This window comes from Peromyscus californicus, unplaced genomic scaffold, assembly GCF_007827085.1.
Source record: "Peromyscus californicus insignis strain IS unplaced genomic scaffold, ASM782708v3 Scaffold_14__1_contigs__length_90479793_seg_2, whole genome shotgun sequence".
NCBI classification, from domain to species: Eukaryota; Metazoa; Chordata; class Mammalia; order Rodentia; family Cricetidae; genus Peromyscus; species Peromyscus californicus.
The window spans coordinates 69,630,005-69,644,225 of record NW_026294436.1 but is presented as its reverse complement, the minus strand read 5'-3'; the positions used below and the strand labels follow the sequence as shown (position 1 = coordinate 69,644,225).

General features: G+C 43.6%; 1 protein-coding gene across 2 annotated transcripts in view; it reads left to right on the top strand.

The window, feature by feature from the left end:
• Positions 1–10,226, top strand: part of Mark1 (microtubule affinity regulating kinase 1) — a 118,143-nt gene extending 107,917 nt beyond the window's left edge. Inside the window, exons 16-18 of one of the 2 annotated variants that reach the window (XM_052737928.1) lie at positions 887–1,144; positions 6,002–6,046; positions 8,166–10,226. In XM_052737928.1, the coding sequence (XP_052593888.1) occupies positions 887–1,144; positions 6,002–6,046; positions 8,166–8,520 (658 nt within the window). In that variant the 3' untranslated portion in view covers positions 8,521–10,226. Of the gene's footprint in view, positions 1–883; positions 1,145–6,001; positions 6,047–8,165 lie in introns of both variants that reach the window. The other variant, XM_052737927.1, reaches the window with a different exon arrangement.
• The last annotated feature ends 3,995 nt before the right edge of the window (positions 10,227–14,221 follow it).

Sequence of the window (14,221 nt, the reverse complement as noted above, 5' to 3'; positions counted from 1 at the left end):
AGGCACTGTGGCCTTGGGTCCTAGCAGCTGCGTTATCAGTCAGGCAACTGCTTGGGTATAATTCAATTCACATTTTTGAGTTTTACCTCTTGTAGGATTTCTGAAGCTCAGAACATCTGAACATGTTCTCACTTCAGTAATTGCGTTTGTCAGTCATGTTGACAGCACCATGTAGCATTGAATTCCCTGGGGTCTAAAGTAGAAACATGGGGTAGTGTTATAAAAAGGCTTTTTGGCAAACAATAAAGTTCATTCTGTATGTTGCTGAGCAATGTACATTAGTAATATTCAGATTGGGTACCCCTTATTAAAATTCCTAGGCCCAGGAGCCTTTTGAATTTTGGACATTTCCAGCTCTGCAATATTTGCATGCGTATAATGAGAGAGTTGGGATAGGACATGGCTTTAGACATGGAACTCACTTAGGTCTTTGGCGTACCTTACGTGCACAGCCTGAAGATACTTAATAGTGTTTTCAGTGCACTTCACATGAGATCACACGTGGAATTTTTATGTGTAGTGTCATATCAATGCTCAAAAACTTTGGGGTTTTGAAGCGTTTGGAGTCCCAGATAATACAGATTACATAGTAAAACACATAGGCAGCACCCAGGTTGGGCATTCTGGATTCTGACATATTTGTCTTCATGTCAGTAATTTTTTAATGTTTAATCACCAAATTTTACAAGAAGTGTATATTTTTAAACTGACCTCCCGTCCTTGTATAATGAGACAGTAAATTTATTATCCCATGCACCTCATTTCTAATGTGAGCAAAATCATTGGAGCAACAGAAGTAGCCCCACTTCCTCCCTCCCCAGTTTTCAGCCTGAGTGAAAGCTGCGCCTGTCATTATTCTGAAGACTGTCTTCCTCTCTCCCAGCAGTGCAGCTCAGAGGGCGCCGGCTGCTTCTCCATCTGCTCACAGTATTAGTGCTGCCGCAGCCACTCCAGACAGGACCCGGTTTCCCCGAGGGAGCTCCAGCCGAAGCACTTTCCATGGGGAGCAGCTCCGAGAGCGCCGCAGCGCAGCTTACAATGGGCCTCCTGCCTCCCCGTCCCATGAAACGGGCGCCTTTGCACACGCCAGGAGGGGGACGTCAACTGGTATAATAAGCAAAATCACTTCCAAGTTCGTGCGCAGGTCAGTACCCTCGGGCTGTGGTGGTTTTCTCTGCTGAAGAGGGACCTTGCTTCTTTTCTCTAGAGTCATGGCTTCTCACTGAAGCTGCCCTTTTTCAGGAACTGAGTGTGAAACACCAGGAACAAATAGTCTCTTTCCTTAAGAGAGAGCAATTACAAATGGGCAAATTGAGAACTTGAGGGCTGGAGATGGGCTCAGTTGATGGAGTATTGCTGAACCCCCATGAAGCCACGGTCAGTGCCCGGCACTTCGTAATCCATCACTCAGGAAGTGCAGCAAGAAGTTCAAGATCACCCTTGGCTAGAGAATGCATCAGAGCTCAGCCTGGGACACACAAGGCTCTTCACAAAAAGAATGTAAAGCTTCTGTAGAATAGAGCAAAAACTTAACCTGAAAATCGTTTTGCTAGGCATGGTGCACACACCTATAATCCCAGCACCTCAGAAGTAGAAGCAGGCAGAGCTCTGTGAGTTCAAGGACAGCCAGATCTACATAGCAAGTTTTAGAACAGCCAGGGCTATGGAGAGAGACCCTGTTTTAAAAAAAAAAAAAAAAAAAAAAAAGTTTTAAAAAATTGCCTAAGATTTAAAATGTTTTTATTTAGGAAAAAAATTAAATATAAGCTCATGTATCATTCAAAAATAATTAGTTTAATTTTTTACACTATTTATTTATTGAGATGGGCAGGGGAGCACGTACCATAGCATATGGAGAGGAAGGAATGAAAGGACACTTGCAAAAGTCAGTTCTCCCCTTCCATCATGTGGTGTCTGGGGTGGAGCTCAGAGCATCAGACTTGGCGGCAAGTGCTGTTATCCACACTAGATGAATATGTGTTTAATGGACTTATAATCCAGGGAAACAGTACAACTGTACTTGGTACAAAGTAGTCATGCTTATCCAGTGCACAATGCACATTGATTATATGGGTTGCCAAGCAAATGCAGACTGGTGTAAATAGTAAATTACATCACTACATGTAATGGGAGCCCTGCTACATACAAAACACTGCTAGGCAAGGGCTATGGAGCTAACAAGGGAAATATTAGGATGAGTCGATGGAAAGGCATGATTGTCTAAGGGTCCATATCATGTATTTTCATGAGCTAAACCTTAAATCATAAATGAAGAAGAAACTGTGATACTTGCAGTGTCTCTAATTAATGTTCCTAGTATTTCTTGGAGAAGCTGGGCATGGTGGTTCATGTCTTTAATCCCAGCACTCAGAAGGAAGGTGGATTGCTATTACAAAATAGCACCCCACCACAAGCAAACAGAAAGCATGGGTGGGTAGAGAAGAGCAGCAGCCTCCTCCCTCCAGCCTGTGAGCCTCTGTGTAGGACCCCACAGTTGAGTTTCAAACCTTAAATCCTCAAACGCAAGTGTCTCAACAGACCATCAGTGACCTTGTGCTGTTTGGACAGGTATGCAGAGTGACACCTTGTGAGAGAAAGGCCTAAAGTCTACCCGCAGTCTGTAACGGAGTCAGGGTGTGTTGGCAGCTGTTTGTAGGGCGCTAGTGAGACTGTCAGTCACTGGTGTAGATAGAGCCGTGAGGTGACTGTGGACCCTGGTTCTTGTAGTGTCTGTCTTTCTTTCTTTCTTTTTTTTGTTTTTTTGTGGTTTTTTTGTTTTTCGAGACAGGGTTTCTCTGTGTAGTTTTGGTGCCTGTCCTGGATCTCGCTCTGTAGACAGGCTGGCCTCGAACTCACAGAGATCCGCCTGCCTCTGCCTCCCGAGTGCTGGGGTTAAAGGCGTGCGCTGCCCCCGCCAGGCTCTTGTAGTGTCTTTCAAAGTTGAGCCACTTTCCTCTCTTGGCTGGTTTTCCTGCCTCACAAACCAGCTGCCCCTTCCCAGGCTCCTTGGCTTTCCCATGACCTCCAAACATCAGAGTGCACAGACTTTGGACTGCCTCTGCCAGTTTCCCGTCTACCTTGGTGATCTCCTCGAGAGGTTAACAGCCTCCATCTTGATCCCAGATCTCCCAGAGCTTCATCCCCATGCATCCGGTTGCCCACATCTCCACATCTCCACATCCTCAGTTTCAGCCTCTGACCCCCACTCTCCTCATTCTTACTTTGTCGAAGTGGTAGCACCACCCTCCAGTTGTCTCAAAGTTGATTCCTTTCCACATTTGCAAATGGTCCTTCTCAGTCCAGTCAGAGTGGCTACTTCTGTCTGCTGCCACTGCCTCAAAGTCAATTTGTCACCTCCTGCGGCGGGTCTCCTTCCTCCTCACACGTACATACAGCATGTATGCAGTGTAAGCCTGTTAAGTCACTCCTTATTGAAAGCCGTCCGTTAGGGCTGAGGGGGAGCTTGCCGAGCATGCACAAAGCCTTCAGTTTGATCCACAGACTGCAAAGAATACAAAGAAACAGGGAGGGGCTAATTAGCTTTCATCTTGCTGAGACTGTGGGCACACACACTTCTGTAGTGTGCCTACTCCTCCCGGCTGACCTCCCTGTCCCGTTTTCCCCCCTCAGGTATCTCGGCACACCTCTAGTGTTTGCACTTCTGTGCATCCCCCTTGAATCCCGCCTTGTTCTCTGCTGCTTCTCCACCAGGCTTGGTGTCTCCTCAGTGAAAAGTAACAGCCTGTGTGCTTCCTTAAGTGTGAACTGCTGTGCATACAGTCTTTCTTTGCTTTTGTATCACAGAGCCTTGCTAAGCTGCTCCAGCTGTTGCTGCCAGCTGTGCTTCTGTGTCCCTGTCTGCCTCCCACCAGGGTCACTCAGAGCCAATTCTTTGGGCTGTTTGACACAACCGCCCCTCCCAGGAAAGCGGGACCAACCTGTGGCTGGAGTTACTTCAGCTCCATAGAGGGAAGGAAGTGGGGAGTAAGGGAGAGCCATTCTGGATGCTGAGAGCCTGCTGGCCGTGTACTCTCCGTGAATAGGACAGAAAAGTCCAAGGAGACTTGTCCCTTCCGGGCACCGGTGTTTGTCTTCGCAGAGGGGATCAACAGTGTAACTAGGTTAAGTCCTTGCTGTACAAGGACTTACCCTTCTATGCAGTGGATCGGAGCATGGAGTGAACTGACTCAGAAATGTGTTTACTTCAGTTTGTTATAATAAAATAATTTTTACAGGTGGCATTGAGTATTTAATATCCTGCCTGGTAAAAATAGCAATTATTATAAAAACAGAAATTAAAAAAAAAACATTTGAGAATGCAAATACATTTTATTATCCTTTTCAGTTCCAAAAAAAAATGTTTTTTGCACAGTATATCTATGGAAAGGGCCTTATAGTTAGCCCTGCAGGCTTGGGAGACTTGTAATGTGTAGTGCTCAGATTGAGCTGCTGTGCAGCGGCTCTGCACTGAGGGGGAGGGGAAGGAGGGCGGTGCTGACTTTAACTCCTAGGTGCACATTTTACATAAAAATATAAATGTGGAAAGGCTAAAACATTTTTTAAAATCTTAAGTGTTCCACATGGTGCTTTTCCTAGCTTCTCAAAGTTTTTGTTCTATCATAAACTACCTCTTAGATTTGCTTATCAGGTTGTAACTTGACTCAGTTTTAATTACCTGAAATATCAATAGTTAGAATTTTGGAAGATCTTAAAAATATTAATCACGTGGGGCTGTGGTGGCGCACGCCTTTAATCCCAGCACTCGGGAGGCAGAGCCAGGTGGATCTCTGAGTTCGAGGCCAGCCTGGGCTACTGAGTGAGTTCCAGGACAGGCTCCAAAGCTACACAGAGAAACCCTGTCTTGAAAAACCAAAAAAAAAAAAAAAAAAAAAAAAATCACCTTCAATGCAAAGACAATTAGCATTTTTTCTGGTTTTATTTTTACAGATGGATATCTAGGTGAGATTATTGTTCTGTTTATAATTCAGTCTGTGTTTTAGACTCATCTGTGTGGATAGACTGCTGACTTACTGTGTGTGGATTCTTAGTATAACTTCTCAAATAAATTCATTGTCTATTTAAGAATTAGTATTTACTTTTAGAAAACCATGTTGGGCTCACTTTTTTTCATTTTTTTAAAGATTTGTTTATGTATATGGGTGTTTCGTCTGTATGTATACATACCAGAAGGGGGCATCAGATCCCGTGGGACTACAGTTTTCAAGAATTGAACCCATGTCCTCTGGAAGAACAGGCAGTGCTCTTAACCGCTGAGCCATCTTTTCAAGCCCAGGCTCACTTTCTTGATCAATCAGTCATTCAATCAATCTCTCTCCCCACCCCGACCTGTGAGTGTGTGAGTGAGTGAGCGTGTGTGTGTGTCCCAGAAGATGGTGTTGTGTCTCTTATCACTCTCTACCTTATTTCTTGAGACAAATTCTCTTTCTAAACCTGAGGCTGGACCTTTGGGCCAGGCCGGCCACAGGCCCTCGGATGCCCCCAGTGGGTGAGTCAGGTCCTCATGCTGGTACAGCAAGGACCACTGCTCTGTCTTCTTAGCCCCTGTTCCCTAACCATAGCCTTAGCTGCTCAGCCCCAAGCTTAATGTTCAACTGCACAGTTAGCACATTTTCTCAACTGAGCCACAACCTCTAGACATGCATGTAATTATATCAAGCTTAATTTATAAGTCATTAAACCTTACTTATCCTTAGATTATACTAAACTAAGCCAAAAGATAAATTATTAAATTATAGTTGTGGCTTGGAATTAGAAGATTGTGTTTAAAAAACAGCTAACTTTTCACCTGATACTTTCTGTCAACCGTATCTCGTAGACGCTCAAGAAATGGCAGTCACGCTTGTTACGGTAAAAGCGTGAAGGAGGATTCACACCCAGCGTTAATGAGGAAGCTTACTTCAGTGTCATTTTAACTGTGCGTTTTCTTGATCTCCTTTTGCTTTGCAAATTGTTCAATCTCAACCTTCTCTTTGTTTTTGAGGGATCCAAGTGAAGGCGAAGCCAGTGGCAGAACCGACACAGCCAGGTGAGCTACAGCTGCTGGGTGCGTTCACACCTGTGACCCCGGGGTTGCTTGATAGATAGCGTCTGCACTTTGACTCCTTCCGTTCCAAGTGTAGTAGGTTTTCCTAATTTCACCTAGCACGTAATGAAGTTCAAGTTCATCAGCTTGCAGTTCAGCAGACTTTGAGTTGCATACTTGGTAAAGAATTGGGCGTCTTGTTCTGTTAGATGAGTGAGTCGGAGCAGAGGGATTCCTAGGTGAAATACACTGTTCTCTCTCTGTGATGTGGTCACTGAGATGAGCCTCCATGGAAGGGTGCAGAGCACTGAGGTCATTAACTATGCAGAGGTTTTGATGATAGTAATATATTGAGGTAAGTGTCCAGTCTTGGACCACCATGTTCTAAAACCCTACACTGACATGCTTTCTGGGTTTTCCCCAGAGAAAAATAGAAAAGACGATGAAGTAAATACTTTCTATGTCTGTTTAATAGTCTTTGGCCTGTATTTCTGTAACTTACTCTCTATTTTCTTAAGATTGCAGTTTTTAGCACTTTGGAGGTTCAGGTATCTTGGAATGAAAGGAACTACCTTGTTATGTTCCTTTTTATATTTTATATCTTACATATATATAAATGTATATGTATGGATTTATAGAAGAGACAAATGTCCTTCAAAGATATACTTTCACAAATGAGTGAGGAATGTTTATAGGCAAAAATTGCAACATATCTGTATTTGGACAACCATTTAATATATTTAATACAAGGAACTCTGAATCATGGAAATCCATTAAGTTCACCCTCCTATGGTTACTTGAAATGGTTTTCTGGTTCTGTTATTTGTGCAATACCCACACAGCAAAATTCAGTGTGTCAGGCTGGGCATGGTGGCACATGCCTTTAATCCCAGCACTCAGGAGGCAGAGCCAGGCAGATTTCTGAGAGTTTGAGGCCAGCCTGGGCTACAGAGTGAGATCTAGGACAGGCACCAAAACTACACAGAGAAACCCTGTCTCAAAAAAACAAAAAAATAAATAAATAAATGAATAAAAATCCAGTGTGTCAATCATCTCTTGTGTCCAGCATAGTTCTGGGAGCCTGGGCTGTGTCAGAAGTGAAGCAGGCAGATGGCCTGCCTAGAGTTTAAGATACAGGAGAGGTCGGGTGGGGAACAAGAAGCCTAAGAAGTGATCCGTTCGTGGATTCGAACGGCTTGAGTATGGAAGAGTTAGAATAAGAAGGACCCATGCCAGGGCAGGAGTCCGGGCTATTATGGACTCTGGTGGAGAAAACAAGCAAAGACTGGGAAAAGGAAAGGAAGTTGTCCCTGTAGCCAGGTGGGTCAGCTTTGCCTCTGCAGGGCTTGGAGAGAGCGCACAGGCCTGTGGTCAGGGACAGCATGGAAGCCAGCGTGTCCCATTGGAGAGAGCGCACAGGCCTGTGGTCAGGGACAGCATGGAAGCCAGCGTGTCCCATTGGAGAGAGCAGAGAGGGAAGTGATAGACAAGGGGTGGAGGCTCAGGCTGCCTTCTAAGCCGGTTTGCATATGCCTGTAGAGAAATGGGAAAGAGCAGAGCAAGGGTGCTGCTGAGACGTCCTGCCATAATTGCGGTCCACCTCCCGACTGTCAGATTGAATCCCCCTTCCCTCAATAGTCGTTACATTGCTCCTACACAAAGAGGACAGAAGAGGGGGAAGTATTTATATTCTAATACTGTGTTCTATCAGGAGAATCCTATGTGTGTCTGTGTGTGTCTTTGTAAGGGTGTGTGTGTGGGTGTGTGCACACGCACGCACGCACGCATGCACGCATACATGTGGAGGAGAGCATGTCTGTGTGTTTGTGGTATGTATATGTGCAGAAAATGAAGAATATAGAAAAAACAATAAGTTTTCACTTTCAGCTAGAAATTCCTTCCCAGGAACAAATGCACTTAAGACAGTTTGCAGCTTTAGACTGAAGATGCTCAATGCCAAAGCCCATGTGCCTCTGGGCCTGTTTATACGCAGCATGGTAGCATGCATCTCTGGTCCCATAGTTCAGTTAGGCATGGAGTTATCACTCACATTTTATGGTTGTAATTTCTTTGCTGAATAGAACTTTGGTTTTAATTGTTTCCCTTTTCCCTCTTCTTCTAGAAGTACATCAGGGGAACCAAAGGAAAGAGACAAGGAAGAGGGCAAGGACTCCAAGCCGCGTTCTTTGCGGTTCACGTGGAGCATGAAGACCACTAGCTCGATGGACCCCAATGACATGATGAGAGAGATCAGAAAAGTGTTAGACGCCAACAACTGTGACTACGAACAGAAAGAAAGGTTCTTGCTCTTCTGTGTCCACGGAGATGCTAGGCAGGACAGCCTTGTGCAGTGGGAGATGGAAGTCTGCAAGTTACCTCGGCTCTCACTGAATGGGGTCCGCTTCAAGCGAATATCTGGGACATCTATTGCCTTTAAGAACATTGCATCCAAAATAGCAAATGAGCTTAAGCTGTAATGATGTGTGAGCTCCAGGAAGAGGGAAGACGCACCCACATCTGAGCTACAGGTTTTGAATGTACTGGTGATGCCTACTGTGGTCCACCTGTGAATCTCCCATGTAGAATTTGTCCTTACTGCAATAAGGTTATACATAGTTATGAACTGTAAAATTAAAGTCAGTATGAGCTATAATAAGAATCTGTAGCTTAAAAAGTAGGTTCACATGTACAGGTAAGTATATTGTGTATTTCTGTTCATTTTCTGTTCATAGAGTTGTATAATAAAATATGATTGCTTTAAAACCTGTATACTTGTCTAGATCTCCACACAGAAATGTATGGTTAATGCTTTGAAATTTGAAATTTGAAAATGGTTTTCCCTGTTATTTACATTTTGGTTTTTTTTTTTTAATTCTTACCTCCATCATGCTATGTTGAATATTGTGTCCAGGATTAAAAGCGCACAGAAATAGTCTTTAAAATTGTAGCATGAACTTTATAAAATTATTTTGAAATCATATTTAATTTAAACCAGAAGTTGACAGTGGTTGGTGTCACTCAGTTTCTCCTGATTTTCTTGCTGTCAGCCTGTGTCAAGACAAGGTGTAGCTGGGGGACACAAAGTGTTTACAGTGTCGGCACCTAGACTTTTCTAAACCAAGTGAAAAGAAACCATAGCTTTGCCTTGAGCTAACTCAGAAGTACCGAGGTAAGAAATGAAATCTTTACCGAGTTTATTTTGCCCTTTGTTTTCTGACCTGCTAATTAGCAGCAGAGAGTGAAAGAATCCATAATTCACCTGGCTGTTGAGAAATAAACCAGCACTTAGGTTTGCTGCCTTCGGAACGCGCAGGGTATCTGGGAATGCAAGAGTGTCGGGATGTCTCATAGCACAAGCTCATCTGTACGATGTTGACTGCATTGGCTAAGATGTGATGCCGCCTCAGGAACTGACAGGCATTGGGAGCATCTGCCCCAGTGTCCTCCCCGGCTCCATCCACCCGTACCACTGTAGTGACCCAAGAGCAAGACGTGCTCTCCACACCCATTCATTACAGATTTATGTTTGCCTGGTGGTTCACTTGGCTCCCTCAGAACCCATTTGTTTTCGATTTTTTGCTCAAGTTGTGTTTCTTCCACAACATTATGCCTGTAATGTGCAGCTTTGTGACTGGTCATTTGCCTTCTCTTCTTTGATAATTAGTGACGTATGCGATGTAAAGCCACTAGAAACGGTACCTTTTTAACGCTTACTTTGTACTGAAAAGCCTTGGAAGTTGACTGTGCAGTTTTATTTAATGTTGTGATTCACTGTAATATCAGCATATGGCCCCATCTGCATACTCCTGAGGAAAAGAAAATGTTCCCAAAGCTTACCAGTTGAGAGAAAATTATTGCTGTGATCAGTGCTGTCCTTGGAAACTACCTGGACGCTGCCAGTGTAGGTGATGGGCTGTTACACAATGGCTTCCAGACAAAGGTGGTTTTATCTTCTGTACTGTACTGTGATTGATGTAGCTTTCTTCTTAACATTCTGTTCTAACTGATGTGTTTTTTGCCTTAGGGAAGGGTAGAGGGCAACAAAACAAAAGCGTGTGGCCCCTTTTTAACCCGGTGTTCATTCACAACATTCAATGCAGACCCTCATTCACTCACTGGTGCACACTGAACTCTTACTTGAACAGATCTCATAATAAAGCATTTGTCTTTTGCTCTTTGTCGACTTGTGAATCACCTGTTTTCTGCTTGGAGGAACCTCTGAGTGTGTTCTTTTCTGTGCTAGTTCACTCAGCAAGCAATTGATGAGGCTATGTGGGTCCTCAAGATCTCATTTTGGCAAGAAAGCTTCATCTTTTTACAGGAATTCTGGTTGCTGAAATGCTTTTTAGAACAGAGGCCCCAGGCATCTTCCCAGGCAGAGGCTAGGGTGCTTACATTTTCTCACTCCAGCCAACCCCTGTGCTTTATGGAAGAGAATTTTATTTCTGTATTTTTCTTATGAACTAAAAATGAAATTTTGACATTCGTTTTATTATCTGTTTTATGTGTTCATGATAACATTATTTTGAAGACTCAGAGTAATTTTAATATGTTTGCATAAATAAACATCTGGCTGTATGATAGCAGGATTTCCTTGGTTCTGTGGAAGTACTATTTAATAGGATATCCCTTGTATTGTTTCTTAGAAAATAGGACATGGTTTTTTTTTCAATAGCAAAAAATTTAAAAAAGCAAGATAAAGATCAAATCTACTTCAGAACCATGACCCAGTAATATTCTGTGGGGTCAAATTTGATTTTAAGCACAAAGATTGTCATGGGTGTTGTTGTTATGGGTGATTGTCACTGAAAGGGACCTTCCACACCCAGCTTCCTGTGAGTAAATGATGCGCTTGGCCTGTTGAAGTTAACATGATGCTCTCTGCCTTGTTTTTAGCAATACCAGTGGAGAGAATGATGCCTCTTAAGATGTATAAAGTGACTGTATGGACAACTCCCACCTCTCCACACTACAGTCCATTTGGGGAGCTAACAGAAACATGTACAGAGTCAAAAAGGCATAAGGGGTATCATTGAAAGTACCCCACCCTCCCCAGAAAGACAGTAAATGATCTGACCTGGAAATGCAGGGAAGAGTGAGTTCCAAGGAATACTAGTAAGGAAAGTCAGAATGGGAAGGAGCCTGTGAGAGAGAGTGAAGATAGGCAGAGCTGTGAGGAAACAGGGAGGGGATTGCTGCAAGTGTCAGGCCAACCAGCACCACGTGGGATGGTCTGTCCCAGCACACAAACGAAATTAAACACAGAATGTACTGGCAGCCTCAACTTGGGCTTCATCATTGATTTAGCAAATGTATTGAGTGTGAATATGCATCAGGTTCTGGGTTCTAGAGAGACAGCAGTAAAACATCTATAATAGAAATATATAGTTAGGACGTATAGAAAGGGTTAGAGGATGGAGCCAGGAAGTCTTTTCTGGGGGATGAAAAGGGCATATGCTACAGACATTGCAACAAATGTAGCAAGATGCTGTGAGAGGGGTGTGTACAATGTTGGCATAAATGCAAACTCTTTTTGCAGACGTTGGTATGGGCAGCAGTGGAAGGGTTTGTCCTGGACTTAATGTTGCAGTGCTTCCGTGCAGAGAAACAGTGCATAACGAAAGTAGGGGAAAATGGATCGGTACTGACTCAGAATGTCAGCACTGGTCAGATTATTAGATGAGGGCATTAAAACAGTTCTGTGTTCCACAAGAGGAAAGTGTGCGAGGTGAGGAGATGAGTAATGCAAGCAGAATGCTGCACGCGCCTGCAAGTGTCCTGTAGTTTATCGTTTCTGAGGAAGAAGAGCATGCCGGAAGGACTCGGTCGATGAGACACCAGGGAAAAGTCGGTGGAGTTGAAGATGGCAGTAGAAACTATTCCAAATAATCTGAATTAAAAAAACCAACTTAAATAGATGATGTATAGTGCCTCAGGAGCTATAGGGCCACTCCGTCTAACCCAGGAGGAGCCCCTTGGGAAAGAAGGCAGGGAGTAAAAGCCATTTGAAGACACGATGACCAGAGGTTTTCAAAAATTTGCTTAAAATCATAAGCTAACGGACCCCAAATGGTTAACAAATACCAAAGAAAACTACATTAATTTTCATGCCACAAGTTACTTCTTTTTTTTCACAAGTTACTTCTAAACAGTATTTAAAATAAAACCAGCCATAGGAGGGGAAAGATGTTACAGAGATAGAAGGAGAATTAATAACCAGTTTTCTTGTAAGAAATACTGGGGGAAATAAAACTGTCAAACAAGGATTCTCTTTTGGCTTTTCAAGACAGGGTTTCTCTGTGTTATAGCTTTGGCTGTCCTGGAACTTGCTTTTTTGACCAGGCTGGCCTCAGACTCACAGAGATCCTCCTACCTCTGCCTCCCAAGTGCTGGGATTAAAGGCATGCACCACCACCACCCAGCATTAAACAAGGATTTTATACCCAGATAAAATAGCTTCCAAAACAAAGATGAAGCAAAGATGATTGACACAGAAAAGCTGAAGACAGTGGTTGTGACAGTTACAGAGTCACAAGCAATGTACAAGGAAATCTCAGAGCAAAAGGGAACAGGTACAAGATGGGACTCTGCATCTACCCAGAGGAATCGAGAGAGAAAAAAATAGTACTATGTCTAAAGTAAAGCCAGTAACAACTGAATAAAGACCACTGCTCTAGTTCACTCTGTTGCTATGACAAAACACTAACCAAAAGCAGCCTGGGGAGGGAACAGGTTTATTTGGCTTACAAGTTACAGTCCACCATCGAAGAGAAACCGAGGCAGGAACTAAAGCGAAAACCACAGAGGAACACTGCCCTGCTGGCTTGCTTCCAACGTTCTGTTACCTTTCTTACACAACCCAAACCTTCTGCCTAGGGATGGCACCACCCACAGTTGTCTGGCCCCTCCTACATTAATTAACAACGGGAAAGAATGCCTGGTAGACGTGGTCATAGGCTAGCCTGATGGAAGCAATCCCTCAGTTGAGGTTCCCTCTTCCCAACTGCGTCAAGCTGACAACCAAGATCAGCCAGCCATTGCAACCTATGACACATGAAAGCAAAGTGTAGTGGTGACACAGTACACAAGCCTAGAGGGTCTTCGCAGAGTGCTTCCACTGCGTGTGTGGCTTGCTGTCCCTTTACGATGGGTTACAGTAAACAGGTATAGTGTACACTTGAACACAACCACTAAACACAGCACTTACAGCTAGTGAGCCAACAAGGGGTAGAATGGAATGTTTTAAAAATAATGCTCCCAAGTATTGTATTAATATAAGAAGCTCATAGGCAGATAAGCAGCAGTGAACAGAATGAAGAGGTGGCTTACAGCATGGGAGAAAACGTTTGTAAATTACTTATCTGATAGAGTTAGCATCCAAAATTTACCAGAATTCAGACAACTTGATAGCAAGAAAACTCAGCTTACCAATATGTGAGGGACCTAAGCAAATATTTCTCAAAAGATACCCAAATGGCCAATGAGTATATGGAAAAAATGCTCAAAATCACCAGTCAGAAATGTACTTTAAAAACCACCATATCGAGCCAGGAATAGTGGAGCATGCTTGTCATCCCAGTACCAGGGAAATGAAAGCAAGAAGATCATAACTGAGCATTGCCAAAAAGACAAAAGATAGTGAGAATGGGCAAGGATGCAGGGAAAGAGAGCTCTTGCACGCTGTTAGTGTGGTCTGTAAAGTAATGCAGCTATTGTGGAAAACAGTGGGAATGGTCTGTAGACGTTAGAAGAACTGCCATAATCAAGTGATCCCACTACTCAAGAGTATGTCCCAGTGACAGGAAATCAATATGTTGAAATGAAACCTGCATTCTGCATTTGTTGAAGTGTTATTCACAATAGCCAACCAACCTAAGCATCCCTCAGCATAAATAGATGCAGAAAAGGCAGTGTGTATGCAGAATGGAGGACAGTTCTGCCCTGCAGAATGAAGGAAAGCCTCTCCACCTCAAATGCGAAAACAAAGCCAAAGCATCTCAGGGCTGGCGAGAGGGCGTGGTGAGTAAGGACACTTGCCAGACTTGATGGCCAGAGTCCTCTCTCCAGACCCCACGTGGTAGGAGAGAACTGACTCCTACAGGTTGTCCTCTGACCTCCACATGCATGCTCCACACAGACAAACAAATATATAAATAAACGGTGATAAAAAAAAAAAAA